Source organism: Antennarius striatus, chromosome 3 (genome assembly GCF_040054535.1).
Source record: "Antennarius striatus isolate MH-2024 chromosome 3, ASM4005453v1, whole genome shotgun sequence".
In the NCBI taxonomy this organism is placed as follows: Eukaryota; Metazoa; Chordata; class Actinopteri; order Lophiiformes; family Antennariidae; genus Antennarius; species Antennarius striatus.
Genome location: NC_090778.1, coordinates 27,783,883 through 27,806,470, shown reverse-complemented (window position 1 = coordinate 27,806,470; position 22,588 = coordinate 27,783,883). Strand labels below are relative to the sequence as shown.

At 53.9% G+C, this 22,588-nt stretch overlaps 1 protein-coding gene across 2 annotated transcripts in view; it reads left to right on the top strand.

Annotated features, from left to right (window-relative positions):
* cabin1 (calcineurin binding protein 1) overlaps nt 1-21,674 on the top strand; it is a 28,160-nt gene extending 6,486 nt beyond the window's left edge. The window contains exons 20-39 of one of the 2 annotated variants that reach the window (XM_068309987.1): nt 31-192; nt 337-543; nt 630-775; nt 1,596-1,857; nt 1,933-2,103; nt 2,748-2,837; nt 2,927-3,087; nt 3,170-3,381; nt 5,410-5,475; nt 6,007-6,189; nt 6,269-6,621; nt 7,358-7,471; nt 13,161-13,324; nt 13,741-13,837; nt 13,925-14,593; nt 17,574-17,648; nt 19,155-19,416; nt 20,151-20,309; nt 20,605-20,807; nt 20,898-21,674. In XM_068309987.1, coding sequence (XP_068166088.1) covers nt 31-192; nt 337-543; nt 630-775; nt 1,596-1,857; nt 1,933-2,103; nt 2,748-2,837; nt 2,927-3,087; nt 3,170-3,381; nt 5,410-5,475; nt 6,007-6,189; nt 6,269-6,621; nt 7,358-7,471; nt 13,161-13,324; nt 13,741-13,837; nt 13,925-14,593; nt 17,574-17,648; nt 19,155-19,416; nt 20,151-20,309; nt 20,605-20,807; nt 20,898-21,086 — 3,945 coding nt within the window. In that variant the 3' untranslated portion in view covers nt 21,087-21,674. The remainder of the gene's footprint in view (nt 1-30; nt 193-336; nt 544-629; nt 776-1,595; nt 1,858-1,932; nt 2,104-2,747; nt 2,838-2,926; nt 3,088-3,169; nt 3,382-5,409; nt 5,476-6,006; nt 6,190-6,268; nt 6,622-7,357; nt 7,472-13,160; nt 13,325-13,740; nt 13,838-13,924; nt 14,594-17,573; nt 17,649-19,154; nt 19,417-20,150; nt 20,310-20,604; nt 20,808-20,897) is intronic. The other variant, XM_068309988.1, reaches the window with a different exon arrangement.
* The last annotated feature ends 914 nt before the right edge of the window (nt 21,675-22,588 follow it).

Below are 22,588 nucleotides of genomic sequence, written 5' to 3'. Positions count from 1 at the left end.
CTGTCTGACACGCCCCCTCATCTCCGATAGGTCCGGATCCTGGAGGAGGAGCTGGCGTCCTCCTGCAACAACGACTCCCACCCCTACCGGGAGGAGCTGGAGGTGGCGCTGGAGCAGTGCTTCTTCTGCCTGTACGCCTACCCCAGCAAGAAGAGCAAGGCCCGCTACCTGGAAGACCACTCCCCCCCACAGGTGACCACTCCCCCCCCCCCCCCCCACAGGTGTACATTTACTGGAGTTATGGCGACAGACTGAGGGGGTGGAGCCTTGGTTCAGTGCGCGGAGCGTTTCCCATCAGCCGTCGGTGCCGCTGATGCCGTCTCCGTGGTTTCACAGGTGGAGCTGCTGTGGGGCGACGCCCTCTTCATGTTCCAGTACTTCAAGCCCAAGTCGCTGCCCGAGTTCGACAGCTACAAGACGAGCACGGTGTCGGCGGAGCTGGCCAACCTGCTGCGGAGGTTCTCCAGCATCGCCCCCCTGGGCGACACCCCCATGCTGACCATGGAGGAGGTGGCGGATTACATCGAGGGCGTGGCAGACAAGGTCAGCTGGTGGCTCTCGCTGAAGACACACCCCCTTCTGTGACGCACGGAACCGTGATTAATATTTTTGTTTGATCTCCTTATAAGGCGCCGTGTCTTCCTGAGGGCGGAGCTCCGGCTCCTCCAATCATCGATGAGATGTACTACTTGCTGGCGGATTACCACTTCAAGAACAAGGAGCAGTCCAAAGCCATTAAGTTCTACATGCACGACATATGTGTGTGTCCCAAAAGGTAACAGTCCTTCATCACCATCATCATCATCACAATAGAAACCTAAACCAAAGTCAGGTTCTCACTCTGGCAACCACCTGATTGATCCAGAATCAGCTGGTAGAACCTCCTACAGTTGTGGTGCGTCACCCCAGAGTGGCCACTAGATGGCGACATTACAACAGCATCTCCTAAACCTGATCAGTCCATCAGAAGTTAGTGCAAGAGAACGTCACACACCCCACAGCTGAAGTACAACAGAACTTCCGAGATACGAGCTGCTCCACATACGAGTCTTCTGAGATACGAGTCACGCTTCAGGAGAACAACGCTCATGTTGGCGGATGGATACCACATCAGTGAGACCGGATCTCGTTCTCGTTGGTGGAGTAAAGACGTAGCTCGTGTGTTCTCGTGACTTTTGTGTTTCTTTTCATTCTTTGTCATTGTTCACATAACTTATATATAATTAATTATACACAGGTAAAGTCTGCATGTCTACTGGTTGAGTAAAATACGGCTTTTCTTTATAATTTATTGAGTTTGGGGCTTTTTTACTAAGAACGGAATAAAATTATTTTAGTTATTTTAAATATTAACTCATGAGCACAGACACAAAATGGATTGAACTCGTATCTCGAGGTTCTTCCTGCACTGACTTGTGAATTTATGATTTTCCTGATGACATTCAAAACCAGAAACATACATAACGTTACCCAGAGTGCTTTTGTTTTGTCCCCCACATCTGTCAATAGACCCGTATCAAAGGGTCACATATTTGTCTGGTGCTTCTCGTCTGTTCGCCGCTGAGCGTGTCCATCCTCCCCTCCCTCCTCCTCAGGTTCGACTCCTGGGCGGGGATGGCGTTGGCGAGGGCGAGTCGCATCCAGGAGAAGCTCAACTCCAACGAGCTGAAGAGCGACGTCCCCATCTGGAAGCATTCCCAGGCGGTGCTGCGCTGCTTCAAGAGGGCGCTGGAGATTGACGGCTCCAACCTGTCGCTGTGGATCGAGTACGGGACCATCTCCTACGCCCTGCACTCCTTCGCCTCCAGGCAGCTGAAGCAGTGGCGCAGCGAGCTCCCCCCGGAGGTGGTGCAGCAGGTGAGGGGTCAGACGCCACGCCCCGGGCACGTTTTACCCGCAGCCGAATCACTCAGTTCCCTCCGCCGGTGTCAGATGGAGGAGAGGCGGGACTCCATGCTGGAGACGGCGTTCCAGTGCTTCCAGGGCGCGTCTCGCTGCGAGTGCGACAGCGACGAGGAGGAGTGGCTCATCCACTACATGCTGGGGAAGATCGCCGAGAAGCGCAAGCAGACGCCGGTGGAGTATCTGCAGCTGTACCAGAAGGTGAGTCGCTCACCTTTGACCCTGGAGCTTCACTCCGACGCCAGCGCCGCCCGTCTTGGTTCCTCCCACCCGGGGTCCGAGTTGAGATCAGTTGGAAAGAGTTCCGCTAACGCTAGCATCGCTTGTTGATGATCAGCTGTGCTATCAGCGACGTCTGTCATTGGCTGTGGGCTGAGTGGGAGGGGCTTCAGGGGCAGGCGTGACCCAGGATTGGTGGACATGAACACGAAGTTACATAAATGATCAGATGTTTTGATAATTGAGAAACTTGTGTGAACAAAAACCAAACGTTGGTGACTCATGACGGTTGAGGGCCTGAACCTGTCGACCGTCTCGGCTGCGGATCTGATTAAAGAACGTTTCTAAATCATTTCCTCCTCCATGAACCTTCAGACGGAACGAACCGGGAGAGGAAGAGGAGCGATTCGTTCTTCTTGCTCTCTCCGGACTCGTTTCGTAACCCGCCCACAGAAACGGGCCGCTGCCGTCCCAGCCTCGCGTGGCGTTCATCCCCAGAGGGACGGACGCGCGGCGTGAGTCATTGTTGCCGGTCGTGACTCGATCGGAGGCGGCGGACGGATCTGACGAGTCACGGAGGTCGGAGGTGACGCGGCGAACTTCATGACTCCTTTTTGTGTCCGCAGGCGGCTCATTACCTCCACGAAGAAGCCGCCAGGTACCCCCGGAAAATCCACTACCACAACCCCCCCGACCTGGCGATGGAGGCCCTGGAGGTAAAGCGACCCCCCCCTGTCGTGTCACGCTGGTTTTGTCGTGTTTTCACGCCTTTTCACCGCCGTGTGACGTCGTCTTCTCTGTCCAGCTGCACTTCCGCCTCAGCGCCACCATCCTGAAGCTGCTGGAGGTGAACGACCCGGACCTGGAGCACGAGCTCCTGTTCAGCCTGCTGGTGGACGCCGCCAAGGGGCCGTTCGCCCGGGGGGAGGAGAAGAGCATGCCCAGCATGCCGCGGTCCAATGAGAAGTAAGCTCCCGCCGCGCGACCCGTCAGGAACCGTCCAATCACGAGGCTGGAAATTCAAAATGTTGTTCTCCGCCTGTTTCAGGGAGAAACCCTCCTCCATGATGGAAGAGGACTTTAACGGCGCGTCGGGTTGCGCGGGCGCCGCCCTCAGCTCCTCCCTCCCGTCCGCCGCCACCCCAGGTGTCGCATCCCCTCTTTTCGTGGCCGCGCCGTTTGACCACGATTACGCCAAACGCAAAACGCTCCGGCGGCAGCAGTGGCAGCAGCAGCGGCATGAGGAGCGGCAGGCCGATGGTACAGTCCCAGTCCGAGACACGGGCTCCGGGGTGGGGCTCAACCGGGACAGGGAGCCCAGCGAGGGAGGCGGGGGGGGCGCTCAGATCGCTAATCACCACGCTTAACGGCTCTGGTTTCAGTCACAACGATCCCCACGCAGCGGGTGATTTGGGGGGGGGGGTGAAACGGGCAACATGGCTGCCGGTTATTTGAGGAACTCTACCCATGAGTCAACTGTGTGTGTGTGTGTGTGTGTGTGTGTGTGTGTGTGTGTGTGTGTGTGTGTGTGTGCAGCTGCTGCTCTGCATCCTTCCTAACATTCTACACACTCTGCAGGCGTTTGTCTCCGACGGGCGTCGGCGACGCTCCTCAGATTTCAGCTGGAAACACGTCAGAAACACTCTGTGGGACAAAGACCACGTTTCTTTGTCAGTGAAAGTGTTTCTGACAGCAAACAGGAGACGACGCCTCACACCTGTCAGGCTAACAGCTGATTGGCTCTAGCAGCATGCAGGAAAAGTTTTAGCCCCGCCTTGCTGAGGTGGGTGTGTGCTTTTAACGCTTTCAGCTTAGCATGGAGGCTGCAGGTAAGACGAGCGGTCAGTCTGGGATCCTCACGCCGTTTTGTGCGCAGCTGATCGCCGCTCCTTTAAGCCGATGACATCACGGAGGCACCGGCGCCACCTTTACCCGTCTGTTGTGCGCTAGCCTCAATCAGGTGCTTTCACTCCTCACCAAAGCTGCGGATTCTCAGGTTAACGTGGTTGGCGCCCGGAGGTGCGATTGTCGCAGACGTCTGGTGCGAATCCAGCGTTGAGCCGCGTGCTTCAGCGATCAGCTTGTTACTGTCAGTTTGTGCACAATCAGCTGTTTTCTGAACCGCGTTCAGTCTGAAGAATGGGCTCTGAGCTCAGGTCAGCGGTGTCAGATGTTATCCTCATTGAACCGCAGCTGAGAACGGAGCATAAGCGTCCCTGATTGGTCGATTTCTTTAGCCTTAACGCGCAAATAACGCAGCCATGTTGCCCGTGTTGTCACCCTTTCCAGATTCCTTCCTACCTACCTGCCTGCTTCCTCTTTGCCTGCTTGCTTTACCACCTGCTTTGCCATTTATATGCATGTACGTGATTCTGATGAGGTGAACCGGGGCCCCGGTGCATTGTGGGTACGTTCTATTTGGGTTTGGTGTGGGCCTGAAGGCGCTGGAGATTCTTTCCCAGCTGGGTGTCAATCATGTGTTTTCTGCTGTTTCCCCCCCCCCTCCGCCACCCCCTCCCCCCGCCTCCCGACTACGATCTCTAATTATGAGCGGTTAGTGTGAAAATGCTGAGTCGTGAGGAGGAATGTGGCTGACAGATTATTGGCACGCGGCTGCGTTCAGACAATATCCCAGCATGCACAGGTTTGCCGTCCAGTTGGAGCAGTTGAAGGTGGAATTCCTCAGGACCCGATTGAGACACGCGTCTTAAAGCGTCTTAAAGGAACAGTTCGCCCAAAAAAACACAACCTCCTGCTGACAGGAAGTCAGGTGACGCCCCTGGGTCCGCAGCATGTTTCTGGAGCTTCACAGGCGACAAAAAAAACGACAACGTGGAAAGAGCGAAGGTGCCACATCCACAGGAGCGTCCATGGAATCCGATGGAGATCAGGAGCGCCTGGCGTCTCCATGGTAACCAGTCAGATGTGGTTTTTAAACTTTGCTACGTCATGAAAGTTCAGGTGTTTTGCTGTGAAGCTTCAGAAACGTTTGAGGACTCAGGAACCTCCGGACTTTACCTTCAACAGCTGTTTTTGTTGTTTGATGATCATTTATTCAACATTAAAGTTTGGGGTTAAAGTTCACATCCAAATCCTTAATCCTTATTAATTAATTGACTTGTTAATCTCCCGTTTGTGTCTCAGTCGGGTTCTGTGTGTTGAGTGGGCGTGGCTTTCAATCCGGAAGGTAAATAATGTTAAAAGGAAATCTGTCTTTTTGAAAAACAACAAATTCAGAGCTCAAATCTTTGTCTTGATTTTAAAACCGGCTCCCCGTATCTCCAACAGCCTCACCAGAGCTTGACCATGATTACTGCCGGCCCCGGTCTCCATTGTGGCTGGCTGCCCTGAATGGTACTGCTCTGCACCCCCACCAAACTCTATCAGAGGACACGCTTTTAACCCACAATCCAGTGCACGCGTGCAGGAAGCGCTGCTCTTTACACCATTCCTACAGACCCACAGTGACTCTGCTTTGAACTGTGAATGCCTGTGAATATCTTAACCCACCCCCACCCTGCCCCCCCCCCTCTGTGCTCTGACTTATTTACAGCTCTCTGCCAAGGATTTGTCACATTTTTTATTATTATTTTTTTGCTGAAGCTACACAACATGACAGCAGGAGCGCTAGCATTTTAGCCCGTCTCCCCCTGATCAGGGACGCACTAATCAGCATTCCACATGTTTTTGCCTCATAACCCCCCCCCCCCCCCAAAAACATCACATCAGTTTGGCAGTGAAGTCAACAGCTTGAATCTTCCTGCACAGCATGTTTGTTAAACTAAAGCACACGTAGGATTAAAATCAGTTTTTATTCCGTGACTCCCCCCGTCCGGTTTGACCTGTGATGTCTTCTCTCTTTTTTTGTTGGGGGGGGCGTGGTAGAGCGCAGTCAGGACAGCGAGGTGGTGCTGCTCTCCGACTCCAACTCCACCCAGGACGCCTTCACCGACCCCGCCAGCTCCCAGGACAGCAGCCACAAACCCGCCTCCGGGAAAGCCAGCTCCACCTCCTCGTCGGAAAGCACCCCCCCCGCCAAGGACGTGCAGCCGGCGTGCGAGGACACGGGTGCGCTTGGTTTACGTGTCGGCTGACGTTTCACGCGGTTGTTGGTTTGTCTGTCTGAACGTTTTGACTCCCGCCTCAGCGTCGCACGGAGAGCATCCCATCATCCACACGGAGGAGGTGGTGGAGTCCATGGTGGTGATCATCCCCGAGGTCTCCGCCCCCAAGCCCCCAGTCGACCCCCTCCCTGCGCCGGCCGTCCCTCTAAAGCCGGGCCCCACTCAGACGGCGTCCGGCGAGGGGAGGAGGAAGCCGGAGCCCCCCGCCGAGGCGGTGGAGGTGCCCGCGGCGCTGCCGGCGGAGCGGCCGGAGCAGCGGCGCCTCCTGGTGGAGATGTGCGTCCGCGCCCTCTTCCTGTGCCTCAGCCGCTTCCCCCAGCACTACAAGAGCCTCTACCGGCTGGCCTTCTTCTACACCAACAGTCGCACCCACCAGGTGAGGCCACGCCCCTTTGTGTCCGTAAACAAACAGGTAAATAAATCAGGCTCCAGGTGAGAGCCGTGGTTTTAACCGGGGTATTTCTGTCTGACTGCAGCGGGGGAGTCTCAGCGGGTCGGCGAGTGTTTCTAGGAGATTTGTTAGCGTGTAGCGGCTAAATGAAGACAAACACCCCCCCCCATGACGGGCTAGTGGGGGCCCTGGGGGCGTTAGTTCTGGGTGTTCTGTTGGGGGTCCGAGTGCAGCGTTGTTGCTCCATCAGCTCAGTGAGTCCCGGCTCTATACTGAGCTGTACGGTGGGGCCACCCCCCCCCCCCCCCACGACAGACGTGATGGCCGACAGCATGCACAGCATTGTGGGTTTTATGGTCCTAACCCACTAGAGGGACAAGGTAACCTGGGTCCAGACGGAGCCTGGGATATCCCGCCCGAGGCTCCTCGGTCGTGCGGCGCCGTGAGCGCGGTTCCACGTCCCCACAGCAGCGCCGTCCGGTGCACGTTCCCCTTCGTGAGTCATCAGCTGCGTTCCCACGTCTGTTTTTTTTTCGCTCGCAAACGAGCAGATTCTTGGTCTTTGGAGCGACGAGGCGCCGCAGCTGAAATGCATCTGTTGGCCCGTCTGCTCCGGTGGAGGGGGGTTTCCTCCGGTCGGGGGAGCCGCTGCGTTTCACTAAATCACTCGTAGATCTGGACTGTGTTTCTGCTCTCCTTATTTATTTATTTCTCACGGCAGAACCTCCAGTGGGCCCGAGACGTGTTGCTAGGAAGCGGTGTCCCATGGCAACAGTTGAAGCACATGCCAGCACAAGGACTGTTCTGTGAGAGGAACAAGACCAACCTCTTCAATGTAAGTCAGAACAACACACCTGTGTGTCCTGTCTCTACACCTGTGCCTCACATGCCTGGGTATTTCCTGTCTGCACACCTGTACCTGTGTCTCACACGGCTACCTTTGCCCCGCACGCCTGTAAATGTGCCTCACATGTCTGTACCTGTGCCTCATACATCTGTACCTGTGCCTCACACATCCTGTACCTGTGCCTCACATGTCTGTACCTGTGCCTCGCACACCTGTGCCTCACACGTCTGTACCTGTGCCTCATACGTCTGTACCTCGCACACCTGTACCTGTGCCTCACATGTCTGTACCTGTGCCTCACACATCTGTACCTGTACCTCGCACACCTTTACGTACACCTCGCACACCTTTACCTACACCTCGCACACCTGTCCCTGTGCCTCACACACATGTCCCTGTGCCTCACACACCTGTCCCTGTGCCGCGCACGTCTGTACCTGTCTCACATGTCTGTACCTGTGCCTCACACACCTGTCCCTGTGCCTCACACGCCTGTGCCTGCAGAGGGTCAGGATGGTGTTGTTCTATTGATCCGTTGCTTTAACCAGTTCATCGAGTTCAGGATTGAACACCTCGAACAGAATCGTGTTTTCCCATGATGCTTTAGTGAATCATCTGATTAGTCAGCGTTTCTCTGCCACTCACACTCATTACTGCGGTTTGAATACCGGCCGCTGGCCTCTGATTCATGGGGAAACAGAGCCTCTCTGCTATTGGACGGTACCCGTACACAAAAACACAAACAACCAGCTCCACAGCAGAACCATCCACGCAACTCAGATCCTCCGCGAGTCATGATGTCATCCTCCAGAGAGCTGATTGGTCAGCAGGTGACGCCTCTGTAGCACCAATCCGTCGTGTCAAACCGGCGCCGCTCCAGAGTTAACCCCGACGCTCCCGCGGGCGGCGGCAGCAGGCGGCGGTGGCGTCACTGAGGGCAAACAGGTTGGACGTGGTTGGTTGCGTTGGCTGTGGAGGCAACAGCCTGGAGACGGGGGTTTGAGCTGGAGGTGGGGGGGGGGTTCTGGCCCCTGCCGGGTTCTCGCAGAGCCCCTTCTGGAGGAAAACCTGCCACCTGCCGCGCCAACTGTCGTAGCTTTACTGCTCCTCCAAACAACAATCTCCTTCGCTCGCTCGCGCCGCCGGAGGACAAGACAAACTTTCCTGATTCTAAATCTGGGATGTTCTGGTCGGGTTCCGTCCCGGGCCGTAAACGCTCCAGACGCGGATGAGTGAAGGCTGTGGAGGAATTCTGAACCTTTTCCAGCAGCTGGTGGAACCTGTTCCTCTCAGGTGAGTCTGAGACTCACGCTGCTCACCTGGGGCCGATTTTTATGTGTCTGAACTTGTGATCGGCCGTCGTCGCCACCTAGCACAATTGAATCGGTGACATCAGCCGCTTCCTCCAGACTCAGAGACGGAAGTAGAAGTGGTGTTCAGACTGGGGGGGGGGGGGGGCGTGGGGTTGTGGGGGGTGGGGGGTGGTCCTTCATGTGGGTCATGATGTCCCACATGACCCACTTGCTTTGGCGGGTCTGTCTGCTTACAGTAACCGATTTAGCGCCGTCCAGAGATGATCCAGATGATGGTGTGTGAATAATTTACCAGTGTGGTTCCTCATGTGGGAAACCACATAACTAATAACTAACTAGCTAGCTAACTAGCTAATAACAGATCCAGTAGGTGTTCTGGTGACAGGTGTGGTTACCCTCTTCTCATTCTTGTTGATATTATTTTTATTATTATTGTTGTTGTCGTCGTCATGGTGTCACACACAGCAACCCTTAAAGGGACGGAACAGGTTTTAATTCCATTAAATCCTGACTTATGTGAACCTGAGTCTAAACCTGACTTGTTTTATTAGCGCTAGCTGCAGGTGAGCTAACATTCACATTCACGCTGCGAAGGCTGCAAATAGTCATCACAGCATTCCACAGTCGGGGGGGGGCGCCACCAACGGATGAGTGAGGAGTTACCTGGATGCCTCAGAGCCCCCCCAACTCCCCCCCCAATGACACACACAAGCGAGCGCTAATCGCTAAGAACCAGCCCCGCACCGGAGCGTGGAGCCGCCGTGACCCAGGCCCCCCCCCCAAACGCTGCTAGCGAGGAGTCCCCCTGTGTTCTCTCTCTCAGGCACCTCCTCCCCCCAGTGCCACACACACACACACACACACACACACACACACACACTCTATTCTCCCACCCACTCACTCTGAGCAGCTCCAGAGGAAAACGTCCGTCCTGCTAACTTTTCTGGGGGGCTTTCGCAGCCTTCATGCCCCCCCCCCCCCACTGTGTTAGTGGTAGCCTCGGCGTCTCCTCCATCAGGTGGGGAGTCACTCCTGCGTGACGCTCCCCGGTCGGACGAGTGACTCAAACCTGTGTGTGCTCAGCTGTGCCGGGGGCGGAGCTCCGCTCAGGAGGACCTTTTCTTTTTCCTCCTCTGGGGGGGGAGGAGTGCCGGCCTAATGAGAACATTTAGCAGATACTCAGATTTGCACGCTGGAGCGTTGAAGCGTGGCCATCGGTATGTCTCCTCCTCCTCCTCCTCCTCCTCCTCTTCCTCCTCCTCCTCCTCCTCCTTCAGGCAGCTTCTCGTTCTCCGGCGGCTTTCTTTTCTCTCCGCTCACGCGACAGGAAGCAGGAAAAACGAGGTGTGTGTGTTTGATGTGTTTATACTCGCCGGTGGGGGGGTGGTGGTGATGTGTGTGTGTGTGTGGGGGGGGGGGGGGGTTCAGCGGTTCATCTGGGGACGGGTTCTGCTTGCAGCTGGTTCCTCTGATGTGGCTCAGAGTTTCATGTTCTCTGGTTCTTTCCTGTTGCTCTGTTTTGGCTCCGCCCCTCCCCCGTCCGTTTCCTCCTCACCCCGCCCTCCCCCTCTCCTCTTTGTGTGTGTGTGTGTGTGTGCGTGTGTGTGCTGTGTGTGTGGGCGTTGCACTAATGGGCGGGAGTTACTGCGATTGGCTCCCCGGCAGCTGGCAGAGGCCAGCCAGGATTGGCTGGAAGGCGGCGTCTAGTGGGGAGGAGGGGCAGAGGAAGAGGAGGAGGAGGAGGAGGACTCCAGCAGGCTGGGGGGTCAGGGGAGAGCAGCGATGGAGTGCGGGGGTGTTTTTGTTTTGAGATGGCGAGGTTTGGAAGCGGGAGCGCAGCGAGTCGGGGGGAGCTCATAGGCCCGACTTGGCTCTCGTCGCCGCGGCAGCCGCCCTCCTCCTCTTCCTCCTCCTCTTCCTCTGTTGCCGTGGTCGCCTCTCCTGCAGCTCTCGCTGCCCCGACACCCAAATGCAGCCCAGCCCTCGCTCTCTGAGCCCTCTGAGCGCCAGCCTGTATCAGGGTGGGGGGATCGGTCGGAGCCGCTGAGCCCAGCTGGGGGGGGGGTGTCGGACGGGGAGGGGGCAGCCAGCTTCCTCTGGGGATGGTGAGTGGCGTTCTGCTCCGACTCATCACTACTCCGCTCGTTCGGGAGTTTGCGTTGTTGTCTTGTTTTGTTTTTTTTCCTGTGGAGGGAGGTTGTTTTGTCCACTCCTGGGGGGTTCTGGTTGTCATATACGTGTCAGACGTAGAGATGAATGCAGATTAATTGTTTGAAAGCAGAAGTGGACCATTTGGAGGGTCTGGCCGATGAAACGGCGCCAATTTAACATTTTCCTAGCTGGGGGGGGGGGACTGCGCTGCCTCCTCCAGGAAACTTTGAGAAAGAACAAATCTCTACTGGATGTTTGATCCCCTTCAGAGACGGATCCGTTTAGAATCCGCCGCCGGACCGACCTGAACCGCCGTGTTTCGGGAATCGATTCTTAAAACCGCCGTTCCTTTTCAGATCGTTTATTTCTGCCTGAATTGCTTTAAAAACCTGATTTTGATCAGGTTTTGATCGGGTTTTTCAATGTTTTGAGAATCCATTCTGAGAATTCTGTCGTTGATCCCGATCGGAAGCAGCGAATGGATGAAGAACACGAGGAGGAGGAGGAGGAGGAGGAGGATGTAGGAATGGGAGGATGCACACAGCTGGATGGGGGCTTCTTATCTGTTTATTTTTGATTCGACGACTTCGGTCTTTTCTAACTTCCTTCGTTAGTTTTGGGAGACGCCGCCGCCACCGCCACCGCCAACATCTTGGATGACGTCATGCTCTGATGACATCACCAGCACACGTCAGAGTCTCAACTGGATCCAGGTCTTATTCTGGATCTGCTGATCCGGGTTGTTGAAACTCCCAGCAGTGAGTTAACAGCTGACCTGAGATCCAGGAACCACATGTTGAGGGTCAGCCAATCAGAGAGCGGATGCTTTTAGGCGCGGTGACGTAATGTTTTTCTGTCGTGAAATGCGAATCCGACTGTTGTGATCTCGTTAAAACGTTCATGTGGTGAATTCTCCACACACCTGAGGGATGACATCACTCAGGTGGCCTCCTGTCACCGATGGCATTTTCAGACAGGAGGAGGCGACGTGAGTGAGACCCGTAGGTAGGATGACATCACTCTAATTGGAATTTTTTCCAGCTCATCGTCTGCAAACAAAGACGCCGACATCGGTTCCCTCATCATGCGTTCATCCCTTCGGTCACGCCTCTCCGCTCTGCATCTTAATCTTTCCTGATTTCTGTGCCAAAGCCGCTGCTCCAGATATCGGGCGGCGTTCACGTTTATTCGTACAAAAAAAAGAAAAAAAAGAACAACACACGGGAAAAGACGCTTAAAAAAAAAAAAAGACGAGTTAAATTGTAAATCTGCTTTGGCCGCGCCGCTGTGGTGTAATCTGAGTAAAGCCGCGGCTCCACTTCCTCTCAACAGATTGACGGACATCCACCGGTTTCTGATGGACGATTCCCCGCTGGCCACGCCCACCTCATTCCCACTCCTGATTGGACAATCTGTTCCTCCCTTATCGTAAATAACAGTAAATCTAGTCCAGATCTGGAGGAAGTTGTTTGTAGTTGATCATAAAGGCGTTAATGTTTCACCTGTAAAACAAAGCCCCGCCCCTCTGATAGCAACAGGTGTGTTAATAATCTTTCATCTGAACCTGAGGTCGCTGAAGGCGGTGGGAGAGTCCGATCATCTGAACCTCCTCTTGAAGTTCTCCAAAATAAATAAATACATCGTTTTTGTCACTTCCTGTTTAACGGAAAACACGCGGCGAGCTTCCTGGGACGAGTTTGCGTTTGGATCTGGATTTGATTTCCTGTTTGTCGGTTTGGAGAGAGAGTCACCTGACAGCGAGCTCTTCAGGCGTCTCATTCCGGTCCTGACACCGTCGTCTTTGTGGCGTCTCACGCGCCCCCTGGAGGGCCGGCGCTCGCGTTCCTCGCCATGTGCTTTCTGGCCGCACGCAGCCAAGGCCACCATCTGCACTCGTGGCGGCGCCGAGCCCCGCCTCGGTTCACCTGCCGAGCGGACATGTGCTCGGACTCCTCCATGAAAGAAAGGGCGGCGTTTGTTGGCAGCGCCTCCGCCTGGCTGGATGCAGCCGAGCGCTAATGAGGCCGCCCACCCTCAGGCCCGCGTCCCCGCCTCATCGGCGCTTCTCCCGCAGCACATTCTAACTTCCCTTAATTCCTTCCTACTTCCCTCATTGGCTCGTCGTCCAATCGGACGCCTCCTGGCGCCGCTGATCACGTTTTGTCGAAAGCTGCTCCAACCTCTCTGTCGTTCTCCCTCCCCCCTCCCTCCAGGGCATCTGGCGGATTCCGGTAGACGAGATCGATCGCCCGGGGAGTTTTGCGTCTCATATGAACCGATCCATCGTGCTGCTGCTGGAGGTCCTGTCTCAGCTCAAGGATCACGACACGCTGCTGAAAGTCTCCTTCATGCTGCAGAGAACCCCCGACCAGGGAAAGTAAGGACCGCCTCACCCCAAACCTCACGTCCTGATAGGTCGAGGTTCACACGTGGAAAACCACACCGCCCTGTGGTTCTCTAAAGAGAAAAAATACCAAATTTGATGTTGATGCTTTCACCAGATGGAGAAACTAAAAGGTTTCGTTTTGCGTGTTTTTACGTTTGATCGTCTCATTTTGATCCGTTCTTCCTGCTAACAAACAACAACCGGTGAAAACCGTGTCCTCCGTTAAACCACAGGTGCGTTTTGTTTCGTGTTATCTTGATGGAATCATCAATGAGAGCCGCATCAGTGCCACAAAGAGTGCAATTTGCCGCCGCCGCTAATGAATTGATGGTCATTTTTGCTGATGTTATCTCTCTGCTCGTGTTTGTCGTGTTTTTATTCTCCACTCGCTTCTTCCCTCCACGCAGGAAGTATTTACGGGATGTTGATCGCCAGGTTTTGGCCAAGAGAGCATTTTTCCTAACTGTTAAAGTTCTGGAGGACAATCTGAACAACCTGACGGGGGTAAGGAGGCAGACGTCGCTCCGGGTGGGGGGTGGGGCTGGGGTTCTGGTTCTGTTTCCCGTTCTGATGGTTCCTGTCCTTTTTCAGGTGTCTGAGCAGCTTCACAAAGCGGCGCCGCCCTCCATGGGGGAAATGACCACCACGGACGCGTCCAGCAGGCCCGGCTCGGAGGACGCCAAACACGTGCTGCCGAAGAAGCCTGGACTCACGGAGGGGGGGGGCGTCGCCGAGACGGCGCCCAGGGAGGCTTCTCAGGCGCAGATTGCCACGCAACCGCCACCGCCGCCACAAGGGACGGCAGTCCAGGAGGGCTTCCCCGGGAAGGTAGAGACTTCCGATGGGCACAAAACGGGGCCGGAGGAGCCCATGGAGATGGACACCAGCACCTGGGGGAGGGCCCCGACGACCACGGACTCTCAGGCCAACCAGAAGGAGGTGGCGACTCCTCTGGAGCCCCAGCAGAAAGCGACCGACAGCGGCCGGACGCCGGAGCTGTCCCTGGAGGAGCTGAGCATCAGCTCCAGGCAGCAGCTACAAGCCTCGGCGCTGCCCAAGGTCGCCGCGGCGACCGGCGGGGCCGATCAGGGGCCGCTACGGAGGCCCAACAGGAAGAGGAAGCTTCTGGAGGACGTGGAGTCCGGGAAGACGTTACTCCTCGACGCCTACAGGGTGTGGCAGCAGGGTCAGAAGGTCATGACCTACGACCTGGGGCGCATCGAGAAGATCATGTCAGAGACGTACATGCTCATCAAACAGGTAACGCACACGCGGCGCTCTGATGGGGCGCAGGAGCGGGTGAACGCTCATGCATCATGCATTCGGCTTCCAAAAATAAGCAGGCTTGGGAAAACCCTCCCGCCGGAGGAGGAGGAGGAGGAGGAAGACTCCTCGCTCCTCCAGTCACCAGACGCCGCTTTTTCACTCCTGGTTAACCCGAAGCGACCTCGCTCGCTTCCTGCCGTTAGCCGTGAAATGCATCGACGCTAAAAATAGACTTCCTGCTCTGAAAGCAGATGAAGTGGGGTTTCTCTCTCGCCGTCCGCGGCGTTGAAGCGTCTCCTCGGCCTTCGGCTGAGTCAGCGCGCCGCCAGAAAGCGTCCATTACCGGATCGGATCTTTGTGCGACTGAATGATGGGAAGCGTTTGTGTTACTAAATGTGTGCTAATGTGTGAGTCGTGGAAAACGCTGCTCTCTATTTATCTGTGCTGATTATGTGAAGGTTGTAAATCATTATCTCCGTGTTCTGAATGCTCAGCGGCCCATTATCCCTGAGCGCCACGCGACGCCGAGTGGAAGAAGCGAGTTATTTTGTGTTTGCTAGGAATCCCCTCTCGTGTACCAGATTAGCATCGCGTCAGAGTTACGAGGTTTATCCCGTCATTAGATCCTCATGTTCACCGCAAGGAGGAAGCTAATGGGTTAGCGTTGTGGAAAAGGATGGATTACAAATACGAGTAGTCCTCAACCTACAAACACAACTGGTTCAGAGAGGTTGTTCATAAATTATTTATTAAATTCCTAAATACTAAAGTTGTATTCCCTCAGACTTACCAGAAACAATTACAGGACATTAAAACATCCCATAATAAATAAAATCCAGGTTCAGGTCGTTTAGAGTTCAGTCGTTCTGATTAGATGTCAGTTTAAAAATATAAATCTCGTTTACATCATTTCTCTGGACTTAACGTCTGTCCACCACAAATACTGGACTCTAAAAATCACTAGAAAACCATTAAAAGCTCATAAATCATGTTACTGTACAATAAATCAGAATAAAAACATGTTTTCATATTAAAACACGTAATATATTAACATACGTACGTTTAGTTCCAATATCTACCGTTAACCGTCACTCGTGATTCACGTGATCGTTTTAATCCAGATTAGTTTACAATAAACAACAACAGTCAGAATCAGTTGTTGATGATACACTGTAGCTACTGTAGCATGTAGCATGTAGCTTAGCTTTAGAGTGAGGCAAGAGGAGGAGGGAGGAGTTATTGTGGGTCAGAGTCAGAGTTGTCATCAGAGTGATGGTCACTCTACCACTATCTTCACTAGTCTTTACTTTATCATCATGATAAACAGTAAAGTATCCAAGGTAGGAGGTGCTAAAAGAGACAACAACAAACAACAACAAGAAGGGGGGTGAGTGTTGGGGCTGCCACCGCGCAGCAGTGCTGCCTCCAGGAGGGTTGTGGCAGAAAGGGGAACTGCAGGACGATCGTCGGATATGGTGAAGCGCTTTTGTTTGTATGTTGAGGACTAGCTGTAAACACACAACAGTGATGTCACCAAAAGTGGAGCATGAGCAGACAATGCAATCGACTGAGCTAGAAGTAAGAGGAATACCTACCCAGAATGCATTGCACCTTTTCAAAATACCTCTTCTTACATTTATCCTTTGAAGGTGAACCGCTAACAGAGGTGAGGAGCGGGAACACACTTCAGCGTGAACATGCTATCGCTCGTTCTACGTTTAGCTGGAGTGTGATTACAAGAACAACAAGCTGAGCCGTTGAAAGCGAGCCCAGCTTCACGCCGTACTAATGATGGCGTGTCTCTTCATCTGCTCTCATGGCGTGGAGCTGAAGGTCAGTGCTGACCCTGCAGGAGCAGCCTTGTCGTTGGCGGCGTGATGTAAGCGAGCCGTGCGTGGGAGGGACGGCTGAGGATTCAGCAGCTTTTGTTTTCTCCTGTGTTTCAGCGCCGAGTTGCCCTTTAAGAGTGGAGGCTGGACGCGCCCATAAGAGCAGCGGCGTCCAGCCTCGACATGTTTCCCCTCTCGCCAGACGAGTTATGCTTTTAATGTGCCTGGACGTCCTCCAGGAGCGGCTCCCGACAAACAGCCGTCATTTAGGGTTTAATGGTCGGCTGCACGGCGCAGATCGACGCAGGTCTGCAGCTCTCAATGCAGCGACATGTTTTACATGTGTTCACTCTGCGAGACTTCAGAATTTATTGATTCGTCCAACTCTTCTGGAGTGAAGCAGTCGTGATGTTCGGCCGAAAACATGAATAAAATAGAAGGATGAAATACAGAAGAACCTTGAGATGAGAGTTTAATCTGTTTAACTGAACTTGAGTCAAACAATTCCCCATTTAAAATAGCTAGAATAATTTTGTAATAAAGCCCAAAACCCCTCAAATTATGAAGAATTTTTTTTAATCATTTTTATCAATCAATGTATAATTAATTATATATTTTGTATAATTATACCAATATACCTGTGTATAATTAATAATATATAAAACACATAAACAATGATAAAGAATGAAACCAACAGGAACGAGATCCGGTCTCACTGATGTTGTATCCATCCGCCAACTAGCGGAGGTGTCGAAGCACGACTCGTATCTCAGGTGACTCGTATCTCAGGTGACTCGTATCTCAGGTGACTCGTATCTCGAGGTGTGACGGCTGCGATTGGACTCTGTGCTGCTCCTGTGTTGTGGTCATTGGGTTGACGAAGTTCTGCTTCCATCTGTTTTGGAATTTGATGATGATGATGATGATGACTCACCTGTCTGGGAGGATGCCGCTAATGCTAATAAAATATGAGGTCAGGAGGTGAATCATCGGAGTCGTGCCTCCTGCTTTAGTGCTTCTTGCCGTCACAATGAGACGCTTTTATTGTTAGACGCAGGAACTGGACGTTCGTGTAAAACAGGTTAATGCTAATGTGTAGCGCTCATGAAGTGTGTGGAAAATGATGATCTGTTGCTCCGTTGCAGGTCGACGAGGACGTGGCTCTGGACCAAGCCGTGAAGTTCTGCCAGATCCAGTTGGCCACGTCCGCCCAGAGACAGGTAACCGTGACCGACGGTCTGACCGTGTTGCAGCTAACAAGCTAACGGCATGGCAGAGCTTTAGAACTAGTCTATAGCGCCACATTGAAGACCCCGGTGGTGCTGGAGGCTGAAGAAATCTTCATCGGATGCTAACTTCATGAATTTTCCAGTTAGGGATCATTAAAGTGGAACTAATCTAATCTAATCTAACTCCTGCTAGCGGATTTTAAATCCTGAGACTCATTCAGCAACAGAACCTCCGCTTACATCACCTGACTCTGACCAGTGGATCACCTGACCAGCGCGTCACCTGACTCTGACCAGTGGATCACCTGACCAGCGCGTCACCTGACTCTCTGACCAGTGGATCACCTGACCAGCGCGTCACCTGACTCTCTGACCAGTGGATCACCTGACCAGCGCGTCACCTGACTCTGACAAGCACATCTCTCAGGATGTGTTTCTTTTATTCTCGGATTGTTTCTTCTGTGGTTCTTCTTACGACTCCATGAAGTAATAATAAATCCTTTGAGTCGATCCTCCTCCAACAGATAAAAATAGCTCTCAGCGTGGGGTGGACACGCCCCCAACCCCCCCCCCCCCACCGACGGCTCTGGTTTGCATTTAACATAATAATAATTAAATATCTGAGTAACCTGAAGGCTCCATCTGACCCGACGCTCCTGCAGGTCCATTCTAACGGTGCGTCGTCGTTTTGCTGCCGGCTCGCGTCTTCCTCCACTGTGAACGTTCTCGCCGTTTCCTGACCTTCTCGCCGTTTTCCTAACGCTGCAGCTTCCTCAGCTTCGCTCCTCACTGACTTGTCGGCGTCTCCGTGATGTTTAATTCATGAGAGGTGAATCATCAGAGCTCGAGGCCGCGGGCCGAGATCTGGAGCGGCTACTCCGTTTGATTCCGCCGCGTGAATCCCGCCGGGAGCTTCGTCGTACTCGGCTCCGTTTCAGGAAACAATTTGACTCCGGCTCCCCTGCTGGGATCTGGAGAAACATCATCCAGAATTATCCTCCGCAGACGCGCCGTACGTGTCCGAGCCTGACGGCGGCGTGAAGCGGCGCTGGGCTTTGAAGCCCTGACAGAACTGTGATAAATTTACCCAGAATACCTCTGCGTCCTACTCGCTGCTTCAAAGACGGGGGAGGAACTTAAAACCCGGAATCTGTTTGGAGTGACGGAACAACCCGTGAGCTCTGGGATTATAATCCAGGGATGTTTCCTCTGGCGTCCGTCAGATTAGGGTTTTCCTCTGCTGAGGGTTCGGGGGCCTTCGTCTCAGGCTAGTCTTCATCCAACTTTTCTCATTTCCTCTCATCCGATCCTCCGTGCGTTGCCATGACAGCATCTGTTGCAGCCTGTTTGTGCAGCTCTTGTGTTTGGAAGTGGCCCTCGACACGACTGGGAGGGATCTAGATCGCTGCAGCGCCGCGTTTCTCGCCAGACGACATCGACACGGCGCTGCCGATGTCCTCCTCGCCGTGACCGCTCTTCTTCTTCTGTCTCCAACAGTCTGCGGCCGATGCCCCCACCACGCCCAAGTACCCCAAGGAGCACCGAGACATCTTCTTCCCCGCCGCGCTGCCGACGACCGTCCTGGTCGGCCACGCCTCCTGCCACCCGCTGCCCGGCCAGGACGGCCAATCCAAAGCGGCGTACGAGCCTCTGAGCAAACTGTCCAGACTTCCCCCCTCGGGCTTCCACGATCCCACGCAGCAGCGGAGAGCAGCCGGCCCCCCCGCCGCCGCCGCCGTGGCCTTCCTACCGCACACAGGTACGGCGGACTCCGCCCACTCATCCACCACGCCTGAGCACGCTCGTTTCCTTTCTGATGTCGTTTGTCGACGTGCCCCTGTGGCCAGCAGGGGGCGCCCCCGGACTTCCATGTTCCTGTTACATAAGAGAGTTTTAGAACTCATCGCCGCTCCTCATCCTCGTCTTCATCGTTTGACTTGTTTGTTTGTTTGTTTCCAGTTCAATCTGAAGTTTTGCTATTTTTATTCTTCAGATCATCACATTTGATTATTTCAACATTTAATCTTGATTTTTATCAATTTTTAGAGAATTTTTTTAGAAATGTGCTGAATTCAAACCTAACGGTGCCGTCATAGAACATAGAACACGCCTGACGATCGGTCCACAGGACGCTGGGATCCTCACCCCTCCTCACCCGTTCCTCACCCCTCCTCACCCCTCCTCACCCGTTCCTCACCCGTTCCTCACCCCACCCTGAGTGACTGACAGGAGCTCAAACGGTTTTACGCGTTAGCTTTTATTTTTCCGTCTCTCTCGGAGTCGAGTGTCAGATGATCTCATCTGTGTTCGCGTCCCAGGAGACTCAGGTTAGCGGCTCCGTTATGTAATGGTTTCCTAGGCAACGGGAGTGGAGCAGCCTGAAAGCGTCCGAGATGATTCTGTTGTTGTTTGTGAGCCCTCAGGATGGAGTCGGGCTGATCGAGGAGTTTCTTGTTTGTTTGTAAGGCCTTGTTGTGTTGTTTGTTCCTCCAGAGGGGCGGGGGGAGCCCTCGGAGGGCCCCGCCTACCGGCAGCAGGAGTCGCGCCTCTGTCAGCAGATGAAACTCACCACCGTCTCCCAGGGGCCCGAGTCGGCAGCCGGCTGGTTCCAGGAGGAAACGGCCACATGTAGCACCGCCCCGCCCCGCACAGGTAGGACCGCACCCCCCCCCCACACACACAGGTAGCCCCGCCCAGCACAGGTAGCACCGCCCCACACAGGCAGGGTGAAAAGTCAACATGCTAAGAGTAGCTGCATGCCTTCGTAACGTTGTTTACGTGGTAAACAGCTGGTAAACAGTCGATAAACAGCCGGTAAACAGCTGGTAAACAGTCAGTAAACAGCTGGTAAACAGCTGGTAAACAGTCAGTAAACAGCTGGTAAACAGCTGGTAAACAGCTGGTAAACAATCAGACTTTAACTTCCTGTCGTCGTGACGTCTCTCAGACCAGCAGCCGATCGCCGGCGGCGACCAGTCCAAGCTTCCAGACCCGAACCGGATCCGCGGCCGCGTCCCCCCCAACATGCCAAAGCTCTTCATCCCGTCCACCGTCACCAAGTTCCCCCCGGAGATCACCGTCACCCCCCCCACGCCCACGCTGCTCTCCCCGAAGGGCAGCATCTCCGAGGAGACCAAACAGAGACTCAAGGTACCGCCGCCGCCACGCGTCACATGACCCACCTGGGGTCACATGATCCACCTAACCCACCCGCTTCACCCCCTCCCCCCTCCCCTGCAGAACGTCATCCTGTCGTCTCAGTCCGCCGCCACCGTCAAGAAGGACACCCTGAGCCAACCGGCGCTGGAGGTGCAGGAGACGTCGAGCCAGGAGTCGTCTCTGGAGAGCGAGTCGGACGAGGAGGAGGAGGAGGAGGAAGAGGAGGAGGAGGAGGAGGAAGAGGAGGAGGACGATGACATGGACATCTGAGCCCCGCCCCCGCTGTAGAAACCAGCAGCGCTGCATGACAGACGAGGACCGCAGTCTGTAACGTCCCATTTATGCATATCACACATCAGCTTACGGAGCCATCGCCGCCGGCAACCGCATCCGACCGGATCCGACCGCGTTATGCATCCTGTTGATGTCGTGCGCTAACTGTACAGCATGAACTCCACCCGCGACACTCATCACGCCGGCGCGCCGCGCGCTTCACAGACGGACGACGGCAGGCTGCGAGTGGGCGGGGCTTCAGCCGCGCGGCCTCATACCTGTAGCAGGAAATGTTTACACCGTGTTCCGTCAGAGCTTTGTGCTATTTTTGTATTCGCTGTTTTCCTTTGGATCTTTGTGGGACATCTATTTTTTCTTTGGCATGCATTGTGAAACCCCCGACGAGGTGGAGCGCCTTGTAAACGGAAATAAAAACACGAGGTGACCGTTTGCTAAACACGACTGCGTTTCCTGCGTCGGCGCCGCGTGTCGATAAAGTTTATATTATTTAAAGCATCACGATCGATGTGAAACATGACAAAAAGAGACGCTAACCGCTTTAGCATCCGAGGTATTAAATGTGTATTTTGTTTCATCTTTTTTTTGTAAATTTTATTTTAAAATTTGAGATTTTTTTTTTTTAATTTTTAAAAAAAATAATTTACTTTTTTTTTTCTTTTTTCTTAAAAATGTGAGAATCTTTATTTTAGTGTGAATTTTAACGTATTTAACGCTGAAACAAGCTGACCAGAAAGAGTTCAGCGGCTCAGAAAGATCCATTTTCTTTCCTCCTGCCTGGAAGTGAGCTGTTCCTGGTGGGGGTGGGCGGGGGGTGTCTGACGGGGAGGGGCTGGGACCACCCGGCCGACCCCCACCTCAAAGACCTCGTTCACTCTGGTGTGAAGCGGCCGACGCGAGGGAAGTCATTAGTCTTCATTAGCGACTTCCAGGAGTTTCTGATCAACTGCTGTGAAGTTGTCATTTGCCTCTTTGTCAGGAAAGCGCCACGCAGGGTTTGTTTTCTTATGTGGGGACCAAATGTGGCCCCGCCCCCCCTCCGGGGCCGCTGCACCAGGGGGCGGGACCGCCGTTTGATCACCGCCGTGGATTTTAGAGTCAGTTCCAGTTTGACACGACAGAAAAGGGCAACAGAATTCTTAAGGGTTGGGGAGGGTTTTTGGATTTTATTCTCTAAATTTCACAGAAATGGTCGACAGTGATTGGACGAAACCAAAACGATGACATCATCAGATCTAGAGCGCCAGTCTGATCCAGAACCAGGTTGTACGCTGAAAAGATTGTCATTCGGATTAAATTTGATGTTTCCTGGTTCTGATCGTTTAACCAGCGAGATAAAAACTCTTCTACATCATAAAACTTCATGTTCAGAACTCAACCAATCAGCTCCGGGCTGGTGGGCGTGTCCTCCCTCTAATCACAAACATATGAGGCTCAACAAAAGACGACAAAAAATCAAACTGATCAAAAACGTACGGATT